This window comes from Diachasma alloeum, unplaced genomic scaffold (genome assembly GCF_001412515.2).
Source record: "Diachasma alloeum isolate Michigan unplaced genomic scaffold, Dall2.0 Dall_scaffold_00196, whole genome shotgun sequence".
In the NCBI taxonomy this organism is placed as follows: domain Eukaryota; kingdom Metazoa; phylum Arthropoda; class Insecta; order Hymenoptera; family Braconidae; genus Diachasma; species Diachasma alloeum.
Genome location: NW_021680361.1, coordinates 739,358 through 756,389, shown reverse-complemented (window position 1 = coordinate 756,389; position 17,032 = coordinate 739,358). Strand labels below are relative to the sequence as shown.

Here is a 17,032-nt window from a genome sequence, read left to right as displayed (position 1 = left end):
TGGAATAAATCTATCAGTGTGGAAATCACGGGGGGGGGAGGGTGAAACGGAGGGGGAGTCTTATTGTTCTCGAGCCTTGATTTAATGGCTGAGCATGCAATTTTTAATTTTTAAATAACTATTTAAGTGTACATTTGAACATTTTTTGAATATCGATTTTATTTATGAGATCGATTGATTTTTTTTTCATCACCTGCGGGTGTCGAATGTACCTCTAACCATTACAGCACAATTCATTATATAGTAGAGTCTCCCTATTATTCTTACTCCCTATGATTTTAGTTGGGGAAGTTGCCTTCCCCCACCTCTGAGTCCGTTCACGTGTAGTGGTAAGTGCGTGTGTCCTGCTGCGCGACAGGAACGCGCAGTGGGAGACTCTTCGGTGCCACCCGCCATGTGTTATGTATAGCCTCGTGTTTTGTCGTTTATAACCTCAACATGTCCCCGGTGAAAACAAATTTGAAAAGGAAATCTCCAGTTTTAGTGGAGTTACACATTAAAATAAAAGCCGTAGACGAGGTAACAAGTGGAACTTCAGTTTCAGCAATTGCTGAAAACCTCAACGTTCATGAAGCCACTGTGAAGTCGTGGGTGAAACAAAAAGACAAACTCGAGAAATGGAAAAACGAGCTCGAAAATGGTCTTCAATCAAGAAAAAGATTGAATCAAGAAAAAGAGTGAACATCTTGGTGGACAGAGCACTGTGGTGTTTAATAATAAAAACAATTAAACAGACAAAAGAGCCATTCTAATCATTTCACCCTCTCGATTTCATTTCGATTGACAGATTGAGGTTATGATTGCTCCCACTACAGGAAAAGTGAAACAGATAGATTCCACTCTCTCTCTCTCTCTCTCTCTCTCTCTCTCTCTCCTCTCTCTCTCCTCTCTCTGTTTCTCTATTCTCAAGTCACGCCCTCCACGGAGAAGGGGGTCCCAGGCCGTTTCAGTACGCCGAATTCTCAATCTCAAGGCCAAAATAATAGGGAGACTCTTCTGTACCATTTGATTACGACACATTTCATTACGGCACGTTTCATCACAGGAACAGTTGATTACGGGCTGAATTCATTCTAGTACAACTTCATTGTAATTCATTCAATACAATTTAATAAGAAATTTAAAAAAAAATGGAGCTTCTGCATAACAATACACTTAATTACAAAATCCCTCCTCCATGGATAATTCCACTTTTCCCAGCACAATCAATTCCAAAATAAATAACTACAATGATTCATCACAATTCCCTTAAATACAGATTATCACAGGTTTTCTTACACAATCACATAGCCATACGGGTAAGAGTATTATAGTGGTGAATCGTACCATAATCCAAGCATCTCCACAAAATTATATTAGTGACAGGATGTTTACGTAATTTATTAAACAAAAACCCCTTATGAGAAAGCAATTTCTTGCCTGTCTGACTCAAAACAAAGTGTAGAGGCATTTCGATAACCACACAGCACTAAATCCGTGCGATAAATAGCACTTGGTGTCCCACTGGACTCAGGTACCTCACCCCCCACCGTTAATTTTCATTTAAAGGCGATTACAGGGAAATCAATCACACACCGACGAATTAAATCATTGCATTTGAATTGAAATAAGGTGAAAATAGAAGTCTTGAATTTAAATCTAAATTAGTGAAGCCAGCAATAATCCATAATTCCGTGATGAATTTTCCCGGTATTGACTTTTTGTAATGAAATGTGCCGTAACTACACACAACTGTAATCAATAGAGGTAATACCGTAGGTGTCAAATAATTTTTATTCGATGTTATTCTAATTATTGAAATAATATTAAAATGCCTCTCGAGTTGATAAACCTGTCGAGTGTTTTCTCTCTCTCAGTTCAATGATCCAACCCATACCTTTCCCATGATGCCCACTGATATTTGAATCACGCGCCTGCGCGTGAGCGCGTAATTGCCCCAAAACTCATAATTTTCCGAATCATTTGTTCAAATAACTTTCTTATGAAATCTGAAAAAAATCTGAAACTTGCAGGTGTTCTCAAGAAAGATTTCATTTATCACCCACTAGTTTTTTCTCAATAGTTCATTATTTTTTTGGTTGCCATGGAAATTTCCCTAATTGAGAGTGGGGTAATCTGGGAGGTTATAGGTGGAGGGGTTACAAAAACATCCAAATTTCATTATTTTTTTTCATGAAACTGAGATCTGAAGAAAATGTGCAAGAATTCTCAATGATGCAGGATACTTGGAAATTTCTCCCATGAATTTTCGATTTTTTTGTTGTTATTTTGATTTTTCAACCAAAACACCTTAACCCCTTGAAAAATGAACAGAGCCCTGAAGCCTCGTATTACCTCAATAACATGTGTCAATGTCAGAACGGCGACGAATATCCCTATCATTGACAGTTCGATAACACGGAAAACGGTTTCTCTGGTACACCTGAGCCCGGAGAGAGACGAGTCTGGAGATGAAATCGACTTTCAGTCGAGTAGTTGCATTTACCACTGCCACCCCCGAAGCCCTTTGAAAAGGCCATTTGCAATCCAACACTGTGGCATGTGTTCTTTGATCATCTCGATGCACAGAATTGAATGTCAATACGATTCTGTACATGTTATCCGCAATCTCAATATTTTTTCTTCCATGTCACTCGTGCGATCGGTTTTTGCTCGTTTTGCTTTTTTTTCGCGAGCTGGTTTATGTTTTTTTTACTGCACTGTAACGTGTTCTCGAAGGTCACGCGACGTTACGTCTACTCCAGTCTTGTATACATTACGTGTGACGTGTCGTGTGTGCACATCATGTTCTGATAATAAATCTTTGTCGAAGTGGATTATGATGTCTTTGATGTGCATGTGCGGTGGCGTTTGATTCACGAGTTAGTGTTTTCAAAAGTGATTTGTTTGTAATAGTTGTTTCATTGATCATTGCTTCAATCGTTAAGTTTTCAGTAGCTTTCTATTCGGTCGATAATTTTGATTGAGGTTAATAGAAGAATACTTGCAACAACTTTAAGCTGTTGATGTTTCATGTTAACAGTGACAAGAGATTGTTAAAACCATGCTGATGGGTTTATAGAATCTAGGGATGAAGTTGAAGTGTCAAAATTGGTGGAGAGAAGTATAACGTTCTAGCGATTTGGATTTCAATGATGAATCAACATGATTGAAGTAACAATTTATTTGTTGATGAATTGAGTTGCCAAGGACTATTTGGTTGCATTGATGTTCAGGTGTGACATGTGCTGTTTGGGATGCGTTGTTTATTAAAGTAGGAGATTCTCAATTGAAACGAGATTGTCGGAGTAGTTGGATGATTCTTTGGCAATCGTGAAGTGAAATGGAAAGATGAAGGTTTGTCTCAATCAATCATTGCTTCAATCGTAAACTTTTTATTGGGTTTCTCATTAGTTGATCATTTTGATTGAGGTTAATCGAAGAATGAATACTCGCAACAGCTTCAAGCTGTTGATTCTTGATGTTGAGAGTGACAAGAGATTGCTGAACCATGATGATGAATTTATAGAATCTATGAATTGAGTTAAAGTGTCAAAGAAATGTAATGTTGTGACGATTTCGATTCTAATGATGAATCAACGTCATTCTATGTTCTATGTTTTTTTTGGCCGTCCAACTTCGAGGTTTTACGGGCCGCTATCCCCCTAGGGGGACATTGCTGAAGTTAGTTGAAGTTCATGATAATGAAGATTCCATAGATGATAATCTTCAAATTAAATCTCCTTTTGAAGTTTCTTGAGGAAGTTGTAGATTAGTTGACAAATTTTATCCTTTGGTGATTTTATCAGAGTGTATATATTATATGAGTGTATTCCTAAGTTATTCAAAGCTTTTACTAAAATAGTCCTCTCTTCTTTATATTTTGGGCAGATCCAAAAAACATGAGTGAGTGTCTCTTTGATATTTGCATTGCAGTCACACATTGAAGACTTGATGTAGTTTTTTCGTGCTAAACTTTCGTTCAAATTGAAGTGATTAGCTCTCATTCGGTTGATTGTTGTGATGACGGGTCTATTTAAACTGGAAGATTTGAACCACGGTGGGCGCCATCCTAGATAGAATTTCTCAAAGTATTGAGTCCCTCTATCTTTTGATCGATTTTTAAGAATTCTTACTGTATCTTCACGCATTTTTTTGAATCAACGTCATTGAAGTGACCATTTATTCGTTGATGAATTGAGTTGTCAAGGACTATTTGGTTGCATTGATGTTTAGGTGTGACATGTGCTGTTTGGGATGCGTTGTTTATCAAAGTAGGAGATTCTCAATTGAAACGAGATTGTCGGAGTAGTTGGATGATGCTTTGGCAATCGTGAAGTGAAATGGAAAGATGAAGGTGTTTGCCTCAATCAATCATTGCTTCAATCGTACACTTTTTATTGGGTTTCTCATTAGTCGAGCATTTTGATTGAGGTTAATCGAAGAATGAATACTCGCAACAACTTCAAGCTATTGATGTTTGATGTTGAGAGTCACAAGAGATTGATGAACTATGATGATGAATTTATAGGATCTATGAATTGAGTTAAAGGGTTAAAGGAATGTAATGTTGTGACGATTTCGATTCTAATGATGAATCAACGTCATTGGAGTGACGATTTATTCGTTAATGAATTGAGTTGTCAAGGACTATATGGTTGCATTGATGTTCAGATGTGACATGTGCTGTTTCGGATGCGTTGCTGAAACGAGATTTCGAGAGCGATTAGATGATGTTTGGCCATATCTTCACAATTAATTTGTCAAGAGTTTTAGAAAGATGTTCATCGTTCCGAAAACATTGATTGTGTCAACGACTCAGAAAACAAAAAATGATGACGACCCCAACTTCACAATCTTGGATGAAATAATCTTTCTCAATATGGAATAGCTCGCATCCAATTCATCAAGTTCTGCATTGAAATGGCGTCATATATCGATCGCTCCATAAAGAAGTGATTTATCAATCCATTCACATTGATATTCTTTTCCATTCTCATGCACTTGTGTATTACATTCGCGTGCATTTGATTCTCTCACACAATCGTTAATCTAACTGACACAAATTGATGCGAATGAGTGACTGGGTTATATTATGATTTCGTAATATCAAGTGAGTAAAACCGATAACACACTTGTAACATGTGCCTACAACCAACAACATTGCGTATATCACTACGATTGTGCTACCTCTGCTTGCGCTAACCAGCCGTGACGACCTCGTAACCATTATCGTTTGTCGTTAAACATATTCAGGGGAAGTTGCACACTAGTAGAGACGTATGAGGGAGGCTTAGCTGCGAGGGAAGTGATCGTCAAACAAGTTCAAGGTCGTTATTTCATTGAAACTGATCACTTTATTGAAGACAATAATGAAAAATAGTGAACTCGAAATTTTTCAATTTTTTGACATTTTTCGGCTTCTATCAACAGAACGGGACATTTCCGATCCAAAAAGAGGCTGGGGACCCTTCTGCGATATTCAGTTGCGGAAATATGAAGGTTTGATTTTTTTATTTTCGAATGGCAGCTTTGTAATCGTTCAAATTTAGGTTTCGGACTTTTATTGTTATATCGACCCATTATCATCCCAAAAATCCAAAAATGTAATTTAAAAATACGGTCTGAAGACCGTAATGTGTGTAATAAAGATATTCTTCAATTGTTCGCTAATGAATCGATGGAATTGAATCATTTCTTCTTCTCAAATGTAGGTATTAGTGAACCGTATCCATCGACATTAATTAAAATTCAATTTAGTCAATGATTTTTGAAATTTTTGGATTTTTCCAAAAATTGGTTGTCTCACGATAACCGAAAAAATCTTCTGAATTCATTGAATGATGGCTTAAAAATTTGTTTAGATGCCCTTTTGTCCGAGTTCGAAGATGAAAGCGACAGCAATAAAGATTGTTTTGATTTATATAAAAAATTTCAAAATTTTTGAATTTTTTGAAAACCGGAATTCCGGGGATATCTTGAGATATCATGCTTCAAATGAGTTCAATTACAGCTAAAAATGTTAGTTTTAAGGCCACACTGTCGAAGTTGAACGATAATGACAATAGCTATATCTGTTGATTTTATGTTTACGATGATTTTTGCAAATTTTGAATTTTCCATGATATATTTATAATAATCGACCACAACGGCCAAGGAAACCGTTGAACAAAAATAGAAACACCGAATCGTGAATAGGAACTATAGCTCATGAAGTAAATGGCACGTAGTTTGGACGAGAATGTCAGCCTGTGAAGCAACAAAGGGGTGAGGGGAGTGATAGGACTACAAGAAAGACAATCGGTTTGAAAGAAAGGGATAATAAGAATGATGATAATGAGAATCTTAGTACCGCCCCTCTTTGCCCCCACAGAGGATACCTTGGGTAATTGTTTTTAAGGATTTTCTCTTCCGGATAAGATTCATAGAAGCCTCACAATCATTTTCAAATAAAAAATTTTCGATCTCGCCTGCAACTCATTTATTTTTCAATTTTTTATCAATTTTTTTAGAGGTACTCAAAGTTTTCCTCTTCTCACACAGTGGACCCCTTCGGAAATTGTTTTCAAGGTTTTCCTCGTTTCCCTAACATTCAAGGGGCTCTCAAGATCATTTAGCAACCAAAAATTTTCGACCTCGCCACAAAAAAATATTTATTTTCCATTTTTTTCACGAACCTTTTTGAGAGAATCATACACTTGCTCGCCACACATCGTTCTGCGATCCACTAGGAAATCATTTTCTGACTTTTTTCAGTTTAAATAGATCCAGAGGACCCTAAGGCATATTTTGAAATTGGAAATTTCCAATCTCGTCATTAATTAATTTTTCTGTACTGATCTTCACTTTTCCTCATCCGGGGATTGGTATTCACCCTTCCCCAAACTCGTAAAACTGAAAATCACTACGGAAAAATATCGTTCACGCCTAGTGCCATAGGGTTTTTTTACTCGCGCGGTTGGCCAGTCCTCACCTTCGGCTCGGACGCCAACTCCACGCGAGTGAAAAACCCCATGGCACTCGCCCTGAAATATACTAATATATACTCTTTTTTCACTGTTTTTTTTTCACTGTTTCTAGTTCTGTATCTTCTGGTTACGGTTGAAACATACGCGGCCGTCATGATAACGTATAGCCAAGTTGAAAATCTGACCCTATTGTTTCAAATTAAATCTATAGCATAAAATAAACAATGAATAATATACTATAGAAGAAAATGATGTGCAAAATGAACATTCGGAAGCACATTTCTATTTTATTAGCAAAAATAACTGTACCATGTGAAGAAAAAAGCAAATTCCCACTTGTTTTTGGAAATCGTCTTTTTTTGTTTGCGTGACGTACACTGATAGAACGGATTTGTTATTGTTAACGAATGGATTTTGGTTGGAGGTTAGGGTCTATTCGGTCCCACCAAATGTACATTCGTTAACTATTAACGAATGAACATTTGTTGAGGAGCCTTGTTTGACTTGACTTTCGCCATTCAAGTGAACCATTCGTTAACTATTAACGAATATTCATTTGGTCATATTCAACTCTACCATTCGTTAATAGTTAACGAATCTCGTTTGGAATAAATGAATCATTATATCAGTGTAGGGGAATGGGAATGTACGCGCAAAGCATGAAGACGGAATGGCGAGACAATATAAACCTCGACTGGATGAACAGATCTTTCGTAAGAGATGGCGGGTAGGTAGGCCGCGAGGGGGAGGTACTAACCGCATGCACGCCGCCATGGATTGAGTGTGTTTCACGGAACATAAATTTCCGTGTGGCTGGACTACCAAGATTTCTCGATCACTCGGTGTGGTTCAGCCTCAATTGCCACTTGGATAGATTTTTCCGTAATTTGTCTTTGTTTTTCTAATACGGGACATGTCGAATCCTTCATGACTGCCAGCGATCAAGAACAGTTGAATGGAAAAAAAACTGTAAATAGTTCCCTCAACGTTCACTTGCCGCCATTTTGTCTCCGAATTCAAGCATTACATTCGTGAAATTCCAAATTTCCAATTTTTTGTGTCTCTTGTTTTAATTAAAATTATTTAACCCTAGTCTGGTCACCTGACGGGAAAATGCGACTTTAGTCACCTTCGCGGGAGAGTGCCGCCGTGTTATTTAGGCTCCAGCGTTGCCGAATCCACTCTACACTTCCCGGGCGCGTTTAGCGAGTTTCCAGCAACGTCGCGCAACAGGCAATTTCATTTAACACGGGAAAAAATTGTTCACCTGTTGGAAATAATTTTTTTTCTCCCAGAATTAAGGATACAATATTGAAAAAAAAATACTAGAATTTTCCAGATACTTCAACTGACGAATTCAATTTTTCTCAAATTTTTTCGGTCAACCAGACGATGGCAAGGTAAATAAAACGACGTGTTGCGGTAATTCCCTCGCATGGTGACCAGTCTAGGGTTAAATGAATCGAGTTGCAATTTGAAATATTCTTCATAATGCCGTCTTGATCAACTTAGAGCATGAGATTGACTGCATCGTCTGTTGTTGAAAAACTTTATTTTTAAACCAATACTAAGGAAAAGATGAAAAATTCTAACGTCGGGGCAATGTTGGCTGCCAACATTAAGGCAATGTTGGCTGCCAACGTTGGTAGCCCATATTGGCTGCCGCCGTTTCCACAACGTTGGCTGTCAACATTGGGGCAATGTTGAATTCAATAAATCATTTCTCGCAACCTCAACCCGTCGGCTTTTACATGCATATTTGTAATGAAGTTTTTGGACAATTTCTAACGAGCTTGTGTGATTTAAATCTGCGGATATGATTGGGGAAACGCGGTAGAAAAAAATCTAATGAATTTCGGTCCAAAGCTTTCGAATCAATTTTTTCTTCTTTCATTATCTCGGGATCCAATTGAAATTTAGAGGTGGTCATATTGACTTTTGCAGCGGAAATTTCTATCGTTATTCGGTACAATTATTGCCCACCGTTTCGAATCATTCATCGAATTTAAAAAAAAAAGAGAAAGAGTGAGAGATTTTTTTCCCTCGCGAATCGTCGATCGACTGAATATTTTCATGGCTGTTAAAGCCCTAGGCTGTGAGAAATCCGTGAATTTTATTTATTCACGTAAACGACTACTCGGTATCGCCTGGAGCCCTTATGGTGCCTCATAAATGCTCGGTTTATACGGAAATCAACTCTTATATGACACATACGTCGACATTCTCTCGTGTATATTTTGTCCTCGAAACATACCGAGATAGTTTCCTTCATGCATTTCAACGAACATTACGGATTTAAACATTTTTCAGGCCCCTTGATCATAAACATGAAAGAAAAAACAATTTTTCGTGCGTCGTTGAAGAGACTGTATAAAGAAAATCTATCAAGGCTGTACTAGTGGGACCGTTCCTGTAGCTGAATGAGTCTTAAAAACTAAACTGCATTTTTTTGTTCTTTTTTCTCTTTTTTTATATAATGGCCATTTATGATAGATTCATCTAAGAAACTAATGAAATTTCCAGAACAAAATGTCCCTTGACATTTTCCCCTAGAATCGTTGATTACAAAGGTTGCCAACCACTTTTTGGATTGACCATTTCCCGCTTTCAAACCCCGCAAAAATTCAAACTTCGATATTCACACCTTCCCATTCCCATTAGTCAATTTTCTACTTTTTTTCTTATCGTTTCATTCAATGAACCGAAGTCACTTCACACAGAAAAAAAACGTCAATATACCTGGCAACACTGATAAGATAGTTGCGGTGACAGGTGCAACAGTCCGGTTAATACGAATAGTTTACGTTATCCGGGTGTCTAGCAATCACTCGTATTCGCTTAAATTTACACATTTATGGAATATCGATTTCCCCGGGTGCACTCAGCCAGTCCGTATATTCATATATTCCCAGAAATGTCGGCTTCCCTCGGAATTCCTCTTCACCTTCTGCGAAACTCCCTCGGGAGCCGGAAAATCACTCTGACGAAATTGTGAGACATCTCCGTCCCACAACTTCGTCCGAATTTTCGTCAGGTTTTCGTGAAATATCTCAATCTACTTGGGGAAATGTAAAAGCAGAAAAAAATGGCGGAGTATTTTTTTCAGATTCTTAAGTTTTGACGCTTTTACCGAAAAGAGCGGGAAATTTCCGATCCAGAAAGAGGCTGACGACCTCTGGCAGCTTTCCTCCAAATTTCGACCAATTTTGGTGAAATTTTCGTCCAAACCATTTTTTCATATCTCGAAAACTATCGGCCCTAAATAAATCGTCATATTGACCTTTCCAGCTGAAATTTCCCTGGCTATGCAATAAAAATTCCACATCTGGAACTACCATTTTGAATTTTCTTTGATAATGATTGTCATTCATTTTTGGCGGTAAATGGTAGTCAAAATTATCTCATGTGATAGCCAGGGAAATTTCCGATCCAAAAAGAGGCTGACGACCTCTGGCAGCTTTCGTCCAGATTTCGACCAATTTTGGTGAAATTTCCGTCAAAAACGTTTTATTTCATATCTCGAAAACTATGAGCCCAAAGTAGGTCATCATATTGACTTTTTCAACTGAAATTTCCCTAGCTATCCATTGTAATCATCACCCACCCCTCCCTCCATTTTTCAATTTCGTAAAAATTTATTTATCTTCACAACAAAAAAGTGCTTTGAGCACTTTTTTTGCACCATCGCCACGTGATATGATCACAGTGATATCAGGTGTGTATTATACTTCTCGTGGTTTTTACCAGGCATAAACTCAACCTCCTTTGTGTACATAAATAAATAATGTATACGAAGCTGCGGTTTTTTGGCAAAGTGGGGTGATGGGGTGGTGTTGTGGAGCGATAAAATGTGAAGGGAGACACGGAAATGCTGGCTAAACTACATCGTCTGGCTGCATCCACATACAACGCCCTCATTTTCAATGCGTCATTAAGTAAATAATCCGTTGAAAAAAGAAATTACTTTTTTTTATCTCTTTGAACGTGTGAATATCACTTTCATGTTTATTTTTGGACTCTCAGTTATCTCTACGCTTTGATAACGAGCCCGCGGGACGGGCGAGGGGAGAATAGTCGTACGCTTGGCCTCGATTCTATCCCCTTGAAAGCCATTGATAAAATTTTACGCGACTGATAACAATGTTTACGATTTTAAAACTGCAATTTAGATGCAGGAATTCTTCAGGTAATTCTCTTGGAGTGAAGCCCTTCGCAAATGCTCAAATATTGCGTTTTTCGAAACTGAAAAAATAGCGGGAAGAAGTGAGTATATTGATGCCATTTGATAGCAAGGAAAATTTCTGCCGGAAAAGTCTATATAACGATTTTTTTTACTGCAATACTTTTTGAGATATGAGGGAATATATTTGTGACCAAAATTTTACCAAAATTGGTCGAACTTTGTTCTTGTTATGTTTCGGAACGTAAGCGGATGACAGAGATCGCCAGCCTCTTTTTGAATCGGAAATTTCCCGTTCTTTCATACTCCAGAAGAAGAATTTTTTTTAATCTATTCAATTTTTTCACCAAAATTTCACCAAAACTGGGCAAACTTTGTTTGGATTATATCTCGGCAAGTAAGGGCATGTCCGAGGTCGTCCGCCACTTTTTGCATGTGAAATTTTCTTTTTTTTCATACTCCAGAAGGAGGATTTTCGTTTATTTATTCCATTTTTTTTGTCGAAATTTCACCAAAATTAGTCGAACTTTGTTTTCGTTATATCTCGGGAAATGAGCGCTTCTCAAAGATTATCAGCCTGTTTTCGGATCGGAAATTCCCCATTCTTTCGTGCTGCAGAAGGAGAAATTTTTCTGATCTATTCGATTTTTTGACTACTATTTCACCAAAATTGGTCGAATTTTATTTTTGTTATATCGCAGAAACTAAGCGACTACCAGAGATCATCAGCCTCTTCTTGGATCGAAAACTCGCTCTTCGATTCACTGAACCATCCCGACCTGAAAAACTGGCGGGAAGCACAAAAATTGCAAAATGAAAAATTTCTCAGAAATTCTTCAAGGTCATTTTTTTCGCATTAATAGAGAAAAAAACATGATAAATGGAATGGGTTTAAGATGATTCGGCTGAATAGTTCAGCAGGTGGGGCGAAAAGTGTGTGTGGGGGGATGAGAAGAGAATCCGGGGCGCGTCTGGTCACTGTCCGTGGAGTGAAATACGCTCGCAAATACAAACGGGCGTCCATTTGTCGGACTGTCAGTTCGGCACTACTGCCGACCTCTCAGCCCCAAAACGCTTTGCCCCCTACCCTCGGTATTTTCCGTCTACCCAGTGGCTGAACCATTCCTATCCCACTTCAGAATGGGCTCTACTCTATTTCTCAAGAGAGGCTCAATTTACCGAAAATGGGAAAACCAGAGTGGACGTTACCGTATATAACTCGACGATTCATTTGTATGGATTTGCAACTGACACATTCTCGATGAAGGGGAACACTGACAAATTTTGAATGGACTGGTTTCACATTTATCTGGAACCTCCGAGGATTGATAATATCTGAGGGGGCGTTACAGTTTGTGAGTTTTCATCAATGGGAAAACTGACAAATTTGTCAGACTAGTGTTCAAGTGAGTGTTCATCAGTTCTGCAGATTAAAATCCCAAGCTTGTAGCACGAGATATTTTATTACAACACTCATCGCTATCGTTGATATGCAGGAAAACTGGAGAGAATTATCCGATGGATTTTGAAGCTTCGGGATTAAATAAATTGATGCAAGTATTAATATCAGTATCATGCAGCCAAGCGCGTGTTTCCACTTAGTTCTACGAGAAAACTGTATTTTATCCAAAATTTTCTAGAGCCATCCCCTTCTTGTCACACGAATACTAATTAATTAAACGGACCGTCGCCGTAATTCGTGCTGACAGGGAAATATAAAATTCAATTACCCCCTCTTATCTTCGAGTGGGTGCGTCGGGGAAAAAGAAATGGGGAAAAAATTGTGAGTGGAGGAGGATAGCACACGGCCGGGTGAAATTACCCCCGGTAATACCCGTCTTCCGGTGGAACGAACCCACTCTACTCTGTGTCGAAAAGTGTCCGGAATTATTTATGAGGTTGAGACATTTCTTCATCTAATTTCATCACATCTCCCTTGCATTCCATTTTTCGTGGATTAATTCTCTCTGAATCCTTGCAATCTCGAGGGTTCAGTGTTGATGAAACCACAATTTCAGATGCAGAATTTATCATTTCTTTTTTTGTTGAATTTCAGATTAAAATTGGCACTTTAATTCTAGATATTCTACACCGACTCTCAATTTTTCAAATTCAATGGATTTTTCGACAAAACAATGAGGTTTAATCGTCAATTGCGAAAAACCTCACATTTCCAATTTTCACATATCAATTGTTATTTCATCAATTGCCTCTTTGGCGTTGTTACAAACGCCGAAATAGAATGTACGTTTTTTTTTGCAAAAAATCTGAAGCTCATCACTTCTTATCAATTCAAATTTGCCGCCGTAACATGTCTATTGAACATGGCGACCGTGCAATTAAGATTTCCAAGACATTTCTAATTTTGAGAGAGTAATATATTCCCAGCCGCAAGCAGTCGCGCCGTTGACATGATATGTCATGACATTTCATGAGAATTCGCCATTCCCTCAAACCCAAAACTCATGAGAGAATCCATGCCGCCATATTTGTACACATCATCAACATGGCGATGGACATTGAATTTTGAAATTTCTTCATTATCGACCTCTCATTCTGGGATTCCCATAATTCTCTCTTCATTTTGCGATCTTATTTGAAATTTAGAGGTCGAACATTGAGGTCGAAACATTGAGTTTTCTCACTTCAGATTTCCCTGGCCATCCAATGAAATCGTCGTTCACGTATTCCCGCCAATTTTTTAATTTCGCATAAACGTCGTTTTGCCGGATATCAAGGATTTTCGCTGATCTGAAGAATGGGAAAACGTTTCAGACGCTCTGGGATGTTGATTGCAGTGCAATAATTCAGTGAGACACCGATTCACGTCGAGTGACTGCCGTAAAGTGAGGGCGATTCATTTGAGGGAGAAGAAGGCACTCAGTCTCTCGTGCTTTACGACGATAACGAGGCTCATAACCTTCCTTTATCTTGTCTTCTCGGCTCGTTTCTCCAAAGACTCGGCTACAGGGCAACTTGGGTGGGCCACAATGGCTTTCCCATTTCATCCGCCTGTGCCCCGAAAAGCCTCACTCCACTTCGCTGTATATCAAAATCTTTGGAGTGGGATTTAATTAGTTTTAAGCGGATGGAGAGGAACAGCTGGAATTTACAAATTTGACGGTTTCGGTATTGGACGTTTAGCTGGAGAATGAGTGGATTTAAACAATTTTTTTGGGGAATTTCATAAGCTACAAAAAAGGTTGACGATATTTCCTCCGAAAATCACTCATTATCTCAGAGAATTTCACGTTTAGAACACATGTTTGGAATAATTGAAAAAAAAAAATGATCTTAATGGTTCAACGACCCTTAATGACGTTCAAGGCTAAGGGTCGAAGAGTCGTAAGGGTCAAGCGACCCTTGAAGACGGGTAAGGTTTAGGTTTAAATGACCCTTTTGATTGCTGTGCTCTGACCTGTTTGGCCCTTAATCCTATACATTCTTAAGGTCAGTTTGACCCTCAATAGCAAACGTCCCCAAGGGTTATCTAACACTTGAAACTATTTGACCTTCAGCTAAACACAAAAAATTACTATATTGTGCTAAATAATTATTTTCGGTAGTGTTTCAATTTCCACAATTAAGATAATTTTTTGTTTCCAGTTGATGGTCAAACGACCCTTGACGACATTGTACCCAAGGGTCAAATGGCCATAAATCAAAGATTGAAGGTCAAATGACCCTTGACGACTTCTTCTGTTAAGGGTCAAATGACCCTTACTAATCACCCTGTTCGAGTCTGCTTATCGTTTATGACTATCTTGGGCTTAACCCTGAACATTTTTGAAGGTTAATTAACTCTCAAGACGATTTTATCCTTAATACCCAACGTCCTCAAGGATCATTTAACTCGCAAAATTATTTGACTTTCAATTAAAATGCAAAAAAGTTTCCTGAATCGTGCAAAATAATTATATTCCCTATTGTTTCTTTTTAAACAATTAAGGTACCTTTTATTGTTTTTACTTGAAGGTCAAATGGTCTGAAAGTTTGAACGACCCTTCATGACATTCGGCGGTGAAGTTCAAATGGCCACAAGGGTCAAATGACCCTTTCTGATCACCCTGAACTCTATTGTGTTTTATTAAACCCTAACCCTAAACTTTCTTAAAGGTTATTTGACCCGCAGGACGATTTTATCTTCAATACCGAACGCCCTCATAGGTCGTTTTACCCTCAAAACCATTTGACCCGTCAATTAAAAACAGCTAAAAAAGTTTCTTGAATTGTGCTAAATAATTCCGTTCCATAGTGTTTCTATTTCGAAAATTAAAGTTCCTTTTTGTTTGTTTTAGTTGAGAGTCAAGCGACCCTCAATGGCATTCGAGACAAAGGGTCAAATGGCCATAAGGGTCAAATGCATCTTTAATACTTGTAGGATTGAGGGTCAAATTGTCTTACAGGTCAAACGACCCTTGAAGACTTGTTGACTTAATGACCCTTTCCAATCACCCTGCTCTAATCCTTTTGACCCTTAATACCATGTGAGGTTTGACCCTCAACTTTCTGAAGGGTTATTTGACCGACAAGACAATTTGACCCTCAATATAAAAAAACCCTTTGATTATTTGACCATTCATTTTGAAGGTCAAACGACTCTTGAAGACTTGTGCAGTCAAGGGTCTAATAACCCATCCCTTCCCAATCAATCTGCTTTAACCCATTTGACCCCTAACGCCATTTGACGCTTAACCCTAAACGTTCTCGAAGGTCGTTCGACCCTTTAAATCATTCGACCCTCGCCTGAAAATAAAAAAAACTCCATAAATTGTTGCCTCATTATTGCTTCGCTATAAACCTGGAGATGAATCTTCAATTCTGAATTATAAATAGAAAAAAAAACGGAAGACCCCTGATCCTCTCATCCGATGCCATAATTATCCCTTAATAAATTCCACATGCATGCATTTGCATCTGCCAATAACGCAAAAATTCTCACCCCGAGTAAAAAAGGATTGAAAAATAAAATCGTCCCTGGATAAAAAAAAAATTCTCCGTAACGCAGATATGTCCTCATGCCGACTCTTCCATAACGAGTGCTTCAATTAGCGACTCGAATGGAGATGCGACAAGGGGCAGAAGCGCATTGATAAAAACGAAACGAGGGGAATACCTGACGACACAGGGGTTAGCTGTAACTACCCCTGGTTAACTCAATTCACGGGAAAATTTAATTGAGCCCGTTCCACCTTTTTTGTTTTATCCCTTCGAACTTTTTTATCTCTTTAGTGGGTGAATCCGTGGATTATTCGAAGAAATGATGAGCTATTTTAATTAGTGGACGAATATGCCGGGAAAACCTCGGGGGAATGCCAGAGAGTGGAGGGTTGAATGGATTTAATAACCGAACATGCGTGAAAATTGAGCAACATTTTTCCATAAAATCTGTCTTTTTTCGTTTTTAAAAACTTTATTGATGTTTTTCAATGGAAAAATTAATCATTTGTTGGATAGTTCATGAGATTTATTTTTGTACAATTTAGAGTCTGAAACTTAGTTTTAGCGACAAGGAATGCGGTAGATGGATGTCCGTGTTAGAACTCCTGCATGAAGCATCACATTTCCCCAATTAGAGGAGTCTAGACTCTTGATTATTTATCTAATATTCCGGAAAAATCGTTGTTGCAGGCACACACACCGCTACTCGCTGCGGATCCTCGACATGTGAGTAAAAAAATTCACGAATTCGATGGCAATAAAATTGTGGAAAAATCGAAGAATGAGAGGAAAATTGACTTGGTCTCTCAAAAATAATTTCTTGAGCTCAGAACATCCCATATTTATTCGACCAATTCATAATCGATTTCAAGCAAGGAATCGTTGCTCTTTGGGATTAAGCAGAAAGATATTGAATGGAAAATTAACATTTTTTTTCAAAATGAAATAATATTCTTGAAATACT

General features: G+C 38.1%; 1 protein-coding gene across 7 annotated transcripts in view; it reads left to right on the top strand.

Moving 5' to 3' along the window:
• The window catches only part of LOC107048707 (disks large 1 tumor suppressor protein), a 616,903-nt gene that overhangs the window by 498,522 nt on the left and 101,349 nt on the right, over nucleotides 1-17,032 (top strand). For 6 of the 7 annotated variants that reach the window (XM_015272036.1, XM_015272039.1, XM_015272042.1 and 3 more), the window contains one exon: nucleotides 16,759-16,794. The exons of the other annotated variant lie outside the window; for it this stretch is intronic. In XM_015272036.1, the coding sequence (XP_015127522.1) occupies nucleotides 16,759-16,794 (36 nt within the window). The remainder of the gene's footprint in view (nucleotides 1-16,758; nucleotides 16,795-17,032) is intronic. 7 annotated transcript variants of the gene reach the window in all.